At 42.3% G+C, this 15,723-nt stretch overlaps 1 protein-coding gene across 1 annotated transcript in view; it reads left to right on the top strand.

The window, feature by feature from the left end:
- TOGARAM2 (TOG array regulator of axonemal microtubules 2) overlaps window positions 1–15,450 on the top strand; it is a 34,444-nt gene extending 18,994 nt beyond the window's left edge. Inside the window, exons 10-17 of the mRNA XM_074578211.1 lie at window positions 1,353–1,588; window positions 2,811–2,969; window positions 4,055–4,172; window positions 5,123–5,226; window positions 6,572–6,767; window positions 7,939–8,155; window positions 12,662–12,748; window positions 15,022–15,450. Coding sequence (XP_074434312.1) covers window positions 1,353–1,588; window positions 2,811–2,969; window positions 4,055–4,172; window positions 5,123–5,226; window positions 6,572–6,767; window positions 7,939–8,155; window positions 12,662–12,748; window positions 15,022–15,266 — 1,362 coding nt within the window. The 3' untranslated portion in view covers window positions 15,267–15,450. The remainder of the gene's footprint in view (window positions 1–1,352; window positions 1,589–2,810; window positions 2,970–4,054; window positions 4,173–5,122; window positions 5,227–6,571; window positions 6,768–7,938; window positions 8,156–12,661; window positions 12,749–15,021) is intronic.
- The last annotated feature ends 273 nt before the right edge of the window (window positions 15,451–15,723 follow it).

A 15,723-nucleotide genomic window follows, 5' to 3' on the forward strand; every position in this document is an offset into this window, starting at 1 on the left:
CCAGTGGAATTTTGCACTGCAGCCACCGGGTGCTTGGAGCAGCCTGGCTGTGGGATTTGCAGGGCAGTTGTGCGCAGCTTCACTATCTCATCTCTCAGTTAACTGAGAGGTCTCAACCTAAGCTCCTTAATAACATCTGTGGCTATATTTCCAACTTGTCACTTGTCTGTGGCCTGAACCAGCTACCTTGTACTCTTACTACACGATTGCCAAATATATTAAATTTTCCTTTGCTTGCAGAAGACAGTAAGATTTAGCTCATTTCCATGAAAACCAGTCCTTCTATCCAATATTTAATGATGTTGGAGGCTTGAATGCCCCTTGTGTTTTTAGACTCTTCAAAAATTTCTGTTTAGATATGCAGGACTCAGATTGTCCCCCTCTGAGATCAGGGTTAGGAGAAGAAGCCCTTTCAGCATAGCTCATCTGATTTTTATATCGCTTTTATATTTCTGAGGAATTTTTCTCCTCTTTGCTCTACCCGCTCATGTGCAGAAACATCTTTCCACTTTCAGTTCACTCCAGTCCCAGATTTTTCTCTCACAAGCACTTCTATCACTTACGTTGTTTGTTTTTATTAATAAGCACAACCAAGTCTGGCAGAAAGAAGCACTGGTCTGTCCTTCAAAGTATCTTTCAAACAAAGCACATTACTCTGAGATGCTTCTTCCTTACCCTTGTGGGATAGCCTTTTGGAAGCAAGGATCGATTTGGAGCAGCACTGAATGCTGTAAAACCCCACTGATCACAGCTGTAATTGCATGTGATCTCCAGGATCCTTGAGTCCAACAGCTAGGGCTCTCCTGAATAGATGAAGCAGCAGATGGACTCAAGTCCCTGCTGCAAATTAGTGTCTAGACTTGAGCCCGTATTTTCTGTTTCCTGGTTGAGTGCTCAAACTGCCAGTGCTGCAATTTTTGACAGGAGGAAAGTACTATTCCTCTGTCTTGTCTTTATGAATTGTGCCTTTATAGTTTACATAGTTTATAAACAGCCTTTGCTTTAGTGGTTGTTTTTTTTTTTGTTTGTTTGTTTTTAATTTTCAATAGGAGGGCCTAAAATCAAAGCAGTGCATGTTATGGGCTAAGTAGCATACTTTGTTCTAGGTGAAACAATATTTTTTAGGCCTGTAGTCTCATTAAAATTGTATTGTATAAGCAGGTCTGAGGCCAGAGAAGAAGTTGGTATAGGAGTAAGTGTGTTTCTGTGTTTGTGGTATTCTGCTCTTGCCGTGCTCTTGTGTTCCACCTGGACACAGCAAGAAGTCTTCTTGTTTCCTGGAACTTTTTTTCTAGGGGAACTGATTTCCTTTACTGAGGTTGTTCTTACGTTTCCCCTCATGACTTCCTTAGGTGAACAACCTCCGCTCAAGGGTGTGTCGCTGTGCAATCGTCACTGTTGGAGAGCTCTTCAGGACCATGAAGAAGCACATGGACCACGAGGTGGATGAGGTTGCACGTGTCTTGCTCCAAAGGGTGGGGGACACCAGCGAGTTCATTCAGAAAGCGGCCGATGAATCCCTGGGAGTCATGGTGGGGAGCGTGACTCCTGCACGAGCAATGACCGCTCTCATGGCTAGCGGAGTCCAGTATGTCATCCTTCTCTTAGTGATATCTATCACCTTAAATTGTGTGGGTAGGGGAGAAGGGACAGGACACAGAAGGGAATGATGGGAGGGAAGGGTCCTTTCTCCTGCATCTTCTGTGAACTTGGTGATTAAATTCTCTGATCAGCCTTGCTCCCTTCCTCTTGTCATCTACCTCTGCCCTTCTGCAGCCTATTTGTTCTCACAGTCTGTCAAGGCTGCCTAGACGTGGTGAATGACGGGGAAGGGAAAGTCCCTGCAAAGGGTGGCGATACAGGCTTGTGGCTTTGTGGGAAGAGGGACAATGGCAATTCCAGCAGTGAGAGCCCTTTGATATTTCACAATGCTAACCGCAAAGGCGCTGGAAAAAACCTTGCGTCACCATTATGCCATTAACTTGAGAAATAAGGAGGCTAATTGCTGAGGCACGGAGCATGTGCGGGAGAACCCGGTGGGTATGGCACAGCCTGCTCAGCAGGTGCTGCTCCTGCCTAGAGGAGCCTGTCTGACTGTCACGTCCTTAAGAGTTCCACTTTCTATTCAAATTGACACTGCATGTTAGCCTTGAGATGGTGAGTCACTTTACGGGTGCTTTCACAGGCGACTCCCATGGGACAGCTGAAGCAAGCACTGCCTTAAAATACTACTGCTGTGCCTGATAGTTTCAAGTAGACACCCTCTAGAAAGGACAACCTGCTAAAGGCTAAAATGCCTGCTATGCTTTCCTCAGCTTTTTAAAAGAGTAAAACACTCAAATGTACCTCTTGCCAAGCCTCAAAGAACAAATGGGTTGCATTGATGGATATTGTGCAGCTTCATGCCCCACAGTGTTTTTCTCCCCCTGTTTAATTTTTTTCAATGGTCTGCAGATTAGGAGATAAAAAGATGTAATAAACTTCAATCCTGTCTGTACAGGGGGAGCCCTCTGATGAGTCAGCATGAATTGTCTTTCATTTCCCTCTTTCTCAGAGTTAATTTCAGGAAAGAAATTGAGTATCAAATAGTGCAGGGAGATTGAACTCCTGCCTCATCCTTGCAGGTAGCCCCTCTGTACAATGCCAACTTTGTGTTTATCTGAGGGGCAGAATCTTCTCCAGTTGGCTAAAACTGCTGGGAGAACACATGCCTCCTTCCCCCAGCAATGACAGGGAGCACGCTGTGACCAAGGCCTGTGCTTCTGGCCCTCCTTTTCCCTCTGCCCCAGTGCGTGTTCTTTTGTTTGCAGGCACCGCAATGTCCTGGTGCGGAAGTGTGCGGCCAAACACCTCCTGACTGTAATGGAGCGAATTGGAGCTGAGAAGCTGCTGTCAGGCACACCTTCCAGTATTGAGCTGCTGGTGCGCACGCTGGTAAAGCTCGCTCAGGACTGTCATCAGGACACAAGGTGATGATCTTCATTTCACCTCCTAAAATTTGAGAACTGTTTGATGTCTGACTCTAAATGATAAAACCACAAAAGAGTAGAAGGTAAAGGAAATATTAAGAAATTCACTTCACAATGTGGATGATGTTGCTGGGGAAATGACTGTACTGAGTAACATGAAGGTGTCCAGCAAGAAGGAACATTGCCAAATTCCTGTGACTTGAATGATTCTTTATTCAGATCAACTGAACTCAGATTAGCCAATCAAACAATTTTGTTCAGTCTTGCGTGCACAATGCAAAGCTGAAGTGTTGGCCATTGTTCATCACTGAAGGATCCCAAACATCTACTTCTGTTAAGGTTAAGACTGTCCTAGAAAAATTCCAGCTGCCTTTAACCAATGTATTCAGTCTGTCTAAATCCCTGCTGCAGATTTAATTGGCTATGATGGCCACAAATTTATCTTCCCAAACATTGTATAATGTTGTTGTCTGTGGCTGAGTGACCTCCAGATTTCCTCTTGAAGATAGATGTATTTTCATAGCAGCAAAACCAAACCAAAAAAAAACCAAACCAAACCAAAACTTGCTTTGATTATTAATTTAAATTCCCACTACTAGATGGCAAGAACACAGGAGCAAGTAGCTGCCCATGTGCATACATGTAGGATAGAATAATAAATAGTAAGCATGAGGTGATTTGTCCTAGCTTCTCCACCAGTTAAAGACAGGTAAATTATTGTGGAATAGTAGCAGACACTGCAAATAAGGTGCAACAGCAAAGCAGGAGATGTGCTTTGCTCATCCCATGGGATCCTGCCATCCAACAGAAGTGTACACACAATTTCAGTATGAAATTGTATTTTCCTGTTTCCCTATGTTTTCCTCTTGTGCTCAGCTGGCAGCATTATGCAGTGGCAATTAGTGGAGGTAAACATCTCTGCTGAATAGGTAATACCTTCTCATGAAAGTATTACACACGACGAGTTTAAAATATCAGCTTGTTTTATTAACACTTTTCCTTTGTTTATTCAGAAGGCTAGGAAGAAAAGACAGTAATAGTCCGTAGAAAAAACCAATAATTAATTTCTTTCTTTCATGTGTTAGGTGTTGTGGACGGAAGATGCTGAGTATATTGATGAGTCATAAAAACTTTCATAAGCATTTGAAACAGTTTGTCCCCTCACGTGACTTGGAGGATGTTATGGCAAAAATTAAGCAGAAAGTAAGTGCTTGGCAGGAGAAATGTCTCCTTTATGCAAGTGTTGAGATTGCTAATATGAGATTAAACACATCTAATCTTTCTTTATATCATTCTTCTTTCACTAAATCATTTTGCTCCTGGGAATAAACTGTTGATCCTTACTTAGCCTGTTTATCTAGTGAAGGAAATAGTATGGTTAGAAATATAAAGTGGGTGTATTTTGAATATCAGCCACAAACAGGAAAGGGAAATAGGAGAAAATGATTTTACCTCCAAGTGTAAAAAAAAAAATCCAACATCACCCCCCAATAAAGCAAGGAAGTGAGAATAGTGCTTTTGAAGATAATAGAGGTCTTTGCAACAGACGAAGGAAGTAGTATTGCCAAGAAAATTTCCAAATATACAAAAGATGCACAAGGCAATCATAATTAGTACACCTATTGTCTGTATTCTGGTAATACTGCCCTGCTGTCATGCACTGTGGAGCTGGAAGAAGCTTTGTGAATTCGGCATCCAGTGGAAAATCTTCTTTTTTTTTTTTTTTCTTTCTTTCATTCCTCCCATTTACATGCTACAAAGTAATGTGCATTTGTACAGGAATAGGGAGAGTGAGTGTGAACAAAATCAATTCCCAACACAATGGGCCAACCTGCAGAGTCCAAAAGTTTCCCGCTGTTCCCTTTAAGAAGGCTCGTTCCCTACCAGTTCGCATTATTCTCATTTGTGCTCAAGATTACCAAATTCAGGATTTTATACCACTGCCCATTGTGGTAGCACCTGTAACCTGCCTTGGGTTATTGAAAACAAATAGTAGACATCACTGAATCTCTGGCCTGTCTCCCTCTCTAAGTTATGAAATGTTTTCCTAAGCCTTTCTTGGTAGCAGTGATCCTGGTTATAACTTGTGTTTTAGACAAGTAATTTCCTATTTTATCTTCGATAGATTCATGGTTTTTTATATATATGTGTAGGAGAAAGAAGACCGTAAATGTGGACCTCCACCTGCTAAGGACCTCGGGAAGTATAGGAACAGTTACTTGAGGATGCATCGGAACAACTTACCTCATGATGAAGGGTACTGAGCACTTCTGTTATATCTGACAATGCACATGACAAGCTTTACATGTCCCTTCCTCAGTAAAGTCTTTCTGGTGGAGATGAGCCAGAGATTATTTCCTTGCCCCCAAAATCTTTTGTGATTAAAAAATGTCTACTTTTACATGAGGCTAAATACAACTTCTCTGGAGGGTTTTCCACAAAAACTGAGAGAGGGGAAGAGTCACCCACTGGTTCCAGTTCAGAAGATCCAGTGCAGTGGTGAGAAGAGTGTTATGGAGGTTGTGGGAGGGTTGTGTCTCTGCTGTTTGACTTGGGACAAATAATTTCAATCAGGGTATTCTTATCTGAGTAGAGTTTTTTTCAGATGGGTGGTTTGAGGAGAAGTACCAGTCTAGAACGAAGATGCCATTCCCAAAAATAGCACTTTCTGTGCATGTGGTTTGGCCTGGCTGAATCATTGCTTTCTGACAGTACCAGCAAGACAATTCCTGAGCAGTTCTGGTTGACAGATGTCTCAACATGGACTTTTTCCGTAGCTATTCCTGTCATTCAGACCCATTACTGGTTGGTTGATGGACAGCATGGTTTTTTCCTCAGTGCTGTAGTCAGCATTTGAGATAGAAACTTGGTCCTTGCTGTCTCCCCATGCCAGTGGGAGAGTTACTTGTACGTGTTCTCCTCTAATAAAAAGTGGATTTATTTAGCTCTATTGTGCTCAGCAGTGTCAGGAAGGTGACCACACATCTCACTAGCATTGTTAGGATCTCCCTATGCTCACGGCAGAGAGGTTGATCCAAGGGAATTCTTCCCACTGGGATTGTTAAGCTGTGGATCCAGTCCCTAGAGGAGCAATAATGTAAGCGTAGTAGTGGGATGGCTGGCTTCTGGTTTTATCTCTGTTACTGATCCTCTGGATCCTTTCAGATATTCCCCTTAATCTGTCTGGGTAGGATTCATCTGTTCAGATGAATCTGAGCTATTTATACAGATTCCCATACCTGTTGTAGAGACAGTTCTCCAGAGTAAATAATTTCCTTATAATACAGACACATCCCATAAGACGTGGCATTTAAACTTAGAAGTATTGCCTATTTTTTCCCCACAAAGGGATGCTAGATGAGTACCTGGGAAGACATCTGAAGATAAATGAGATAAATCCCATCCTAGGTGCCGAAGTAAGCACCTAGCGATAATATTACTTGCAGATTGTCTCCTGTAATGATTGTCATGAGATCAGAGTTGCTTTTCAGATCAAGATCTGGCTGAAATCACATCATTAGGAAAGTCTCACCAAGATGTTTTCTTCACAATTAACTGAAGATATTATCACCAAAAGGTCTTACCTTGTTTTTATTTTCCAGTTTGAGGTCTGGCTCTGACTTACCCCATCAGAGAGTCCGTTGCACGTCACTTCGGACTGTGGAAGAGACTGAACAGCTCATGGAGCTTGACAAGCTCCTGAGATCCACGGATTTTCGGACACGAATTGAGGGAACGATGCTCCTCCTAGATCACTGCAAAAGCAGCCCCCAGCTCATCTCCACTAACATTGTCCAGGTATGTAGGGCATCTCTGTTGCTCCTTTCCCAAGCCAGTACCAGTAAAGTTAACTCAGTGTGGCACTACATACTAGTTGTTTGGGACAGGCTGGTCCCTTCTTACCCAAAATAATTTAATTCAGCTCCAGGCTTCAGGTCAAGTAATTTCAGTCCAGATGTATTTCTCTGGCAGGTGTCTATTGGCGCATGGTTCACGAGATGATGACAGAATTTAGTGTTGCTGTGGCTTCTGCTATCTCCAACTACCAGCTAGGTTGAAATAAAGGAAATCCAGCCACTGAAAGCTTGGCAGTTATTCTGTAGAAGAAAAACGGCTTGGGATAGGAGAGAGAAGTATCAGACTGAGTTGATTTAAAAAAAAAATTATTTATTTATTTTAAAGGATTCTCCTATAAACTTTATCTTGTCTTGCATAGACACAACTCCGCTTATTCACTCCTGTCCTCATTCCTTTCCTGCTTGGGAAAGACTGTTCTCACCCTTTCTGGTGGTCCTTTTTTCTCTTTGAAATGAGGAGGAAAATGGCTAGAGACAGATTTTCTCTTCCTTCTCCTCCCAGCACCTGCTTTTTTCCAGAAAATGGAGCCTGATAACGTGGCTGTCAAGGGACTGAACCTTCTCTAATAACTGCACAGCACATTAAACTTCAGAAGTCTACCTGTTAGCTAGACAAATGGTCTGGATCCTGAAGAGTTCATCAGAGCCCTGCACTCCTCCAGACACAGGTTCTGAGACAAATAAAACAAAACTTGGATCTCATCTAGCCACAGTTTTAGCAAAATCAAAACTACTCTCAGCACTTGAGACAACTTTATGTAAGAATGGGCATCATAAATACCCGTTTTCCTACCTTTATACCAAAGATATTATTTTGCATTATTAAAATGGGATTAATTTAATGATATAGGTAAAAAGAAACATCATCATATGAACTATCCTGTCCCCACTCAAACCTATTAATAAAGTATGAAAATCTCTTCAACTAGCATGAGGCTGTGCAACTGCTACGGTGAGTAGCGCGCAGGAAAACAGTGAAATTGTGCTAACAAGCGTTGACCTGACAGAAAGGATTACATTCATCTTTTATATTGCTGGGTACTTGTTTCTACATCCCTTCTTGAAGCAAAGACATTTTAATCCAGCTTTCATGTCGTCTGTTTTTTTAACAGATTTTTGATATTTTTATGCTGAGACTTCAAGATTACAACAAGAAAGTGAGACAGAAGGCACTGGAGGTGCTGGCTTTGATGATATCCATGCTCAGAGGTGCCTTAAACCCAGTGCTGATCTCTGTGGTAACAGCAGTCACTGACAACTTGAACTCAAAGAACTCGGGGATTCATGCTGCAGCTATGAAGGTGCTGGAAGCATCCACTGCTCACCTAGGTAAGGCTGACCTCTGACATTGACTCTCCTCAACTGCAGCTCCTCCATCTTGGAGCCAGGGGAACACTGAGTCTGTTGATAGCTGTTGTCATCTGTGAAAATATCCAGCTGCTGCAAGATGTTTATGAAGTCCTACCTGCATTCTTTCTATCCCGATCTGTTGTATCATGCTGTGATGTGCAGCTGAGTGGATGTTGCTTATCACCTGGATCATATGTCTGGTTATTAATTCAGTAGAGAGGACACTATAGGGGTTATTTTAAGTTCCTGCCGGAAGCGCATGAGGAAAGCAACTAGCATCTGTCATGACTGTTTTCCCCCTTCCTCCTGGGAAATTGCATTAATTTTGTTTTTATTGAATTGGATTTCTAAGATGTGCATTCTGTTGAGTTTACCACCAGTAAAACAAGATGAAAGGAACATGCTTTTTCCTTGAAACACATGGTGGCAAGGGTGGTGGAGGCTCTTTGCTCTCACTGGGCTTTGTTCCATGCTCTGGCAGTGGTGACTCTCCTGAGTAGTTGTGTCTGGCCCTTTCTGATCCCAATATGACAAACTTTGAACTCAGCTACTCATTTTGCAGTTTTTAGGTAGTAGGCTAGCCATGTCAAGCCTGAATGAAAACGTACTTTGAATTCAAAGATTGATCCCTTGAATTTAATAAGATACTGCATTATCATAGCAAAGATCAGTTGAAGGATGAAATGCTTGTTGCATAGTCAGCCTGGAGGTCCCCACGTGTGTGGAGTTAGAAATGCCTTGTCTCCCTTCTTCCAGAAGGGTAAGGAGCCCATTATCATCCCCTTTTCTGGAGGCTTGAGCATGGGGCTGCAAGTATGCCTGTTGATGTAAAATATGTTCCTACAGTAGGAAGAGGGTGAGGTCCTGATCTGCCCTGTGTCCTGAACCATATGGCCCACTGCAGGTTGTGCAGCATGTCTTCTGCTGCCTACCAGGGTCATCCTAAAGCTCTTGAAGATCCTCAGGCTCATTTTGTCTGTGAGCACCTGCCCTGCAGAGTGCACCTTCAGCCCTTCCCTTATGGCTGTCCAGAAGCTATGTGTTTGCATAGCATGCACACCTACTACAGAAAAAGCAGGTTCCATGTAAAGACTTTGGGTTCTATGGTTGATGCCTGGTTTGCAGATCACTCGTGTCATTTATGCTATATATCAAAGGATCTGAATTCCTGCCAACTGTAAAAATTTCTGGGTAACCAGAAGCTGTGGCGGTGCAGTCCTTACGCACCAGTTCCCAGAGAGGCTTGAATGTGTACCAGCATTTCCTCAGTGTCCCAGGAGCCTTTGGCTCTGTGCTGCTTGTCTGCTTTGGTACAGGAGGAGCTGAACAATAAATCCTGGAGTACAACTTTGCTAGAATTCAGGGACAAAGGGATTTTTGGAGGTTGTTTGGACCCAATTTGACTTCTCCAAATGAATTGCTTTGCTGTTGGCATGAAGGGACGCTGGCTCATCAGAGTTTCTGCAGAACAGCTTCCTGGAAGGCTCTACATTATGGGCATTAGCTGGTCCTGTCTATTTTCCATATTTTGTCTTTGTCTTCTTTTTTTAAAGGGAATTTATGATTTGCCAAGTTCATTTCTTTAGAACAAACAGATATAAATCCAGCTGTAAATGATGGCTTGTTCCACATGTTGTTCTGCGTGGGGCAAGATTGCTATAGCCAATAACTACATAGCCAAGGTCTGCTGTAAATTCCCTTGCCACACAGATTTATGTCAGCTGTGAAAATGCAGCACTGGGTGAATATGCCTGAAAAATTCAGTGTTGAAGAGGCAGGTCTTAAAGGGAAATTAACAACTTTCTCCACATCAGCTGCTTTGCAAACGCAGTAAATTTGCTGACCCACTGCCTTTCTGTGTCCCAAGTATAGGGCTGTTCCTGGTCATGAAATCGAGAGAAGGGTGTGAGACCTGTACGGCTCTTGGCCCTTACCCATTTTTTGTGGTGCCTGGGAGAAGATCAGGGAAAAGTTGCAGAATCCTGCTAACAGAGGATGTGGCAAACAGATCCCTTCAGGGTTTTGTATGGAGCTCTCTGTCATTCCCCTCTCACCAGGTCTGAGAGATCATTGTAAATTTTCCACGCTGGCAGATGTCAGAACAGGAGCAAGGCAGATCTGTCTCTCATCACGCTGACTTTACCCAGAGACAGGTTCAAGCAAACAAGATGGGATATATTTTTTTGGTTCTGCTCATTTTTATGGATGTTTGCAAAAATTCAAACAGGCAACTGAACCACAAATATTTCAAAATTCAAGACCTGGGGCTTTAGCGGGGGAAGGAAGAATCTGCTGGAAAAATGTATGAGCGAAACCTTCCCACATCTTTTAAAACTGTCTGTCTGTACAATTTAAAATCAGCGGGCAAATGACAAAAAACCACCTCAGAACTCTAAAGAATTGTGCAATGCTCCTCGCTTAGAGTAAGTGAGCACAATGTCTTGCCCCATTGCATCACTGAGTTTCATAGCTAAGAGCCCAGCTATTGCTCTGAGAGTCTGTGTTGACATGTCTCAGATTCTGAGTTTTAGATGAGACTTCCTCATCTGTCACCTTTAATGATCCATGCAAAAATGCAAGCTGGTTAGAAAATTGCCTGGCCACTTGATGTAAACACAAACCAAAAAACCCCACAAACCCACCAAAAAATCCCCCACCAAAACCCCATCCCTGAGACTAAAATTCTACCTACAAACAAACCAATTTCCTTCCAAATAATGCCTGAATCATTTATTTAGCTTAACCCTGACGTGTGCTTGGATGTCCCCAGCTGACTATTCATTAGCTGTGACCTGGGACTCTAACCCCACTTGAGGACGCACCTTGTAGATAGGGGCGAATCAGCAAATCAAGCCTGACTGCAATGGGACCAAGACATAGATCTTGCTCTTCTCTGACATCTGTCCTACTCTGTCCTCTGTCATGAAAGAAATGCCCTTCAGGTGGCCACTGCCACCTTTTTTTTTTTTTTTTTTTCTCTTTTGCTCATACTGCAAATGCTGGGCTGTCTGTCCCATGGCCAACAGGTTTAGCTAAAATCTAGTCCAGAGAATTAAAGCTGAGTTAATAAGAACTGAACTGCCTGTTGCCTTGTTTTCTCTAACAGCCATTAAAAGCTCCTCTGTCTTTATGTCTCTCAAGGCAGCTAAAGTAATGGTTGGGTAAATTTGTTATTGACTCGAGCTTTACTGTTTGAAAATGCACAGGGCATTTGAAACCCCTAAATGGAAAGATGAATAGTGCCTATAGACTTAGCTTCCTAAAAAACAAGAAAAGGAACAGTTCTTCCTCACCCACCCAAAACCCAAGTGTTCCCCTAAAGATCTGTGTAAATACTGATATTAACGATTAATTAACATTTTGTGCTCCTTCAAGATCTCCAGGTCTCAGGGCATCTTTTTCAAAGCAGCAGCTGTAAGGTAACTCCCTGGGGGGGAACAGCAAGTATGAAATAGCATCTGCCAATACTGCAAGAGTGAGGCAAAAAGTGAAGTGTCTGTTTAAAAAGGTGAATGAAAAGAGTGTAATTACCAAAGCAGAAGCTTAATTAGGATAGCAGGACCAATTCTTTATTGCACGCTTGCAAGAAGATCATTAGGGACTTCCTTTTTATATCTCATGCAAAAAGGAGCACTTAATAGCACAGTGCTACTTAAAACCACTTTGGGATTTGTCTCTGTAGTGGCTCCCAAAAAAGTAGGTTGCCTGCTTTATTAGTGCCACTCACTCCTGGTGAGGCTGCGAGGTATCGTAGCACATTCCATGTGCATTCTGCCTCCAGGAAAAGCTTTGCTTGGCTTATCAAAGTGGTAAGACTGGGGTTTTGCAGACCAATACAGGCAACAGTTTATGAATTAAAACAAGACCCCAAGTCAACAACAGGCAGCAGAGGAAAAACTAACGTACATATGACAGGCAAGTATTGGGAAATCAGTTAGTTTTCCAGTCTCTGACAAGTTCTGATTTCAGAGATGTTACAAGAGTCCCCGAGAGCAGACTGTATTGCAATGAACAGTAATTCTCTCTTGTACAAGTAACTTGGAGTCTTGTCCATAGATCCCAACAGCTAATGTAAAGATTTAACAGCAGCTTACCCTTAAAGTGTGAATGGATGTGTGCACTTTTGAGACTTCTCACCCTTTTCTTTAGGGGGAGGAGGGAGGTCGCTTCTGCAAAGCTCCACGATGGAAAACCTTTTCACTGCTTACATGTGATTTAGATTTTGATGCCCTGATGTGAAATGCTTAACACAGCTCCTTGTACAGCAGTCAACTTTGGATTTACAAATGTGAAATGAGAGCTTTTCTTTTTGAATTTTAAATCCTCCCAAGTAAGCTGGAAGGAAAGAAGAAGAAAAGGACTAGAAACTGGCAGAAATGTACTTTATTTTACAAAATGCAGTTACTTTGGTCGTCCCGTCCCCCCTTTTGTTTTTTACTCTTATAAAATCAGAAGAGTGAGCAGAAATAAATGTTTCTCTTTCAGATAACACATTGCTGCTGCAAAACTTGTCCCAACGAGTGAATTTCCTCAGCGGCCAAGCTATGCTGGTTGTCGCAGAACAACTTTCAGGTATCCCTGCTTCAGCTAATATCCACTGCTAAGTCAAGAAGACTTCAGAGGGAATATTTAGAGGGAATGCCTCTGAATAGAGGGTGCAGTACCTCATCGGACACCAGAAGGTCCTGAGCTTGTCCCTCCTGCAAAATACACATACCCGGTGTATTTGGCAGGGGTTTGCCTGGCTGCTGTGGAGGCGTGCGGCATGTGAGATGAGGATGGCGCTCAGGCTCTAGCACTGAGCTCTCACTGGGGCATCTCAGGACCCGCCTCCAGGGAAAAGAGGGGCTAAAAATACCCTGGTTGGCTCCTCTCTTTGAAGGACAGTACAGTAAAGGTCACGGAGGTCTGTAAGAGGCCCCTTTCCTAAAGTGAATGACCATCCTCTAGAAAAAATTGTGGCAACTGGTATTTCTGAGGATCAGCTTCTTTTGTCGTCACAGGATTCTTGTTCTCCTGTTGTAAACTTTTGAGGCTGAACCCTGCAGAGCCTGGGGGTCATAGTATAGGTGAAAACTCAACACACATGTTACAGGTAAGGGTTTTGTGCAAGGCAGGATTTGGGGGCAGAGGGGCAGAAGTGGGCAGTTCAGCCTCACCCACTCAGGCTCCCTGCCTGTATTGCAGATACGACCTTGGACTGACAATTTCAGGATGTGCAAACAGTCTATTTCTATATCAGCAGTGTCCGACACACTACAAATGCAGCTGATAATTGATTTATAATAGTAGCCTGCTACGTCAGCAATAGCCAAGGATGGGAAAAAATATAATCTCACTGTATACTAGACAAGACTATTTATAGCCTTGCTTTAATTAGGGCTAAATCCACTGCTAATTATGCCAGCGTCTTTTAATCCAAGGTTTAATACACTTTGCTTTTTCATTATGAATTTCAAAAAGGCATGTTTAGCCATAGCAAACGTAAAAGGGCCTTTAAAGATAATTTGGATAAAGTAAATCTCCATAAACATAGAATGTAATTTTACAGTAATTTAATCTCTTTTTCAAATGAAGCATTTGAACATAAATTGGGACTACTTTAGAAAGAGCAAATGTTCTCTCTGGGATTTAGTGGGAACAGACAGCTCTTTCTTCTGAAGCTCCATAGTGACCGCTGTGTTTAATAGCAGTTAAACTCAAATTAACTCCCATTTAAAAATAGGTACCATAACCCTTTTCCTGCTTACCAGAATTGTTTTTAGGTACTTTCAGGAGCTGTTTAAATGTTGATGACTGATGCTGGCTTAACAGCATAGAGAAAATGAAGGTCCTTCCACTACAGACTAAAAAGTGGTTACTGCATAACATTTCCACTGAACAGAAAATAAGAACTCTGTCTCCAGACCATTTCAGATTTTGATCTCTCAGCAAAATTTGCCATGCAAGGAGTCTATTGGTAGTAAATTTTTGTTTGTATTTAATACAGTTCAGTTCAGAAAATGAGCTGAGAGCAGTCTTCAGAGAGAATGAGAGGGAATGCTTGTTTTTTGGTTAAATTTCATCCCCCTTTGTAAGATTTTTGTATCTCTATTCCCCTGTTTCAGGGAACATTGTGAGGGTAAATGCCATTAAACTTGGGGGATGCTCAAATGCCATGGCAATGGGGTCTGGGTAATTACCTAAGACATCCTGAAGTTTGAAACAGCTGTTCATTAGAAGCCACCAACTATGAGGGGAAAAAAAGCTCAAATTAGACCATTCTGCCAAAGACATCAGTTAGTCACTGATGTTTCTTAATAAAACTGTCAAGCAGCACACATCTTTTGCGGGCTGAAGTTTTGAAGTGTGGTATAATACTGCCATTTGCTGTGTGCCACTGAGCAAAGGGAACTGCCAGATTAGAATTTTGGCATTTTTCATCAAAGGTCACAAAAAAGTAATCATCCTTTTTATTAGAAGTCTTTCAATTACCTCTCTAAGCTGCATTTCAAAATCTTCAGCAGCTGCTTTAGACAATGTCTTAATGGAAATAAACAGCGATTTGACATTTTTGTCATTTGTAATGCAGAAGCGGAGAGTGAAATGATTTACAAGATGTGTATTATTCTCTTTGCTAAGTCTATCAAAGATACAAAGCCTCTGATTTGGAGAAATTAAGGTTCTCAGAGGTTGGTTGTTCTGTTCAGTGGATGTTCAGCTACTGTTACTCTTGCCTGTTTCTGGATCATCGGGCTCTTTATGCTTGCTGATATTAGCCAGAAAAGGCTCCCAAGAACCAAAAATAAAGGTAGGTAATTGTTTGCATTCAGGTTGTTAAGAAGGTTGTCTCTCTCACCCTACAGTGCTCGTGCCATCTGTTTATCCCCGTAAACCCCACACCGTCAAGCGCTACGTCCTGCCCGTGCTCTGGTTCTTCCTGGGAAAAAACATCCTGCCTGTCCGAAGCAGCAACGTGAAGGCTGTGGTTGCCAAGCTTGCAAAGAGCCTCTACCAAGTGATGGGCCTCAGGCTGAAGGAGCATGCCGCCACCCAGTCTCGGCAAGTGGTGAAAAACCTCTGCGACATTTTGGACCTCACTGTCGAGTGAAGGCTTGGTGTGCTCCAGGAAGCTGATGGAGAGGCGCCGAGTGGGACAGGTGGACGTGGCGGTGGCATTGGTTTTATTCTGCATGTTTGAAGAATGGGATTTACCTTACAGAGTTTATAGCTACAGATGTTCACCGTTTATTTTGATTTCAGCTTTTAAAATATAATAAAAAAATTAAAAGGAAGTATTTTTCAAAAGTTTTATATCTTGAGCTCGTCTTCCCTAAGAAGCTTGCATAGATACCAAAAAAATAAAACCTATGTGTAAATGCAATTTGTAACTGTAAAAAGGAAAATAATATATTTATATCCATACTTGGAAAATAAGAGATGTGCATATATATGTATACATATATTTACTTACAAAATAAAAGATGGGCTTTGGAAGCCTTTGGGCTATAGTATTAGATGGCTCGAAGAAGGAAGCAGAGAATGAGACCAGGACCTGCTTGGCCAGA

Source organism: Larus michahellis, chromosome 3, assembly GCF_964199755.1.
Source record: "Larus michahellis chromosome 3, bLarMic1.1, whole genome shotgun sequence".
Taxonomy (NCBI): domain Eukaryota; kingdom Metazoa; phylum Chordata; class Aves; order Charadriiformes; family Laridae; genus Larus; species Larus michahellis.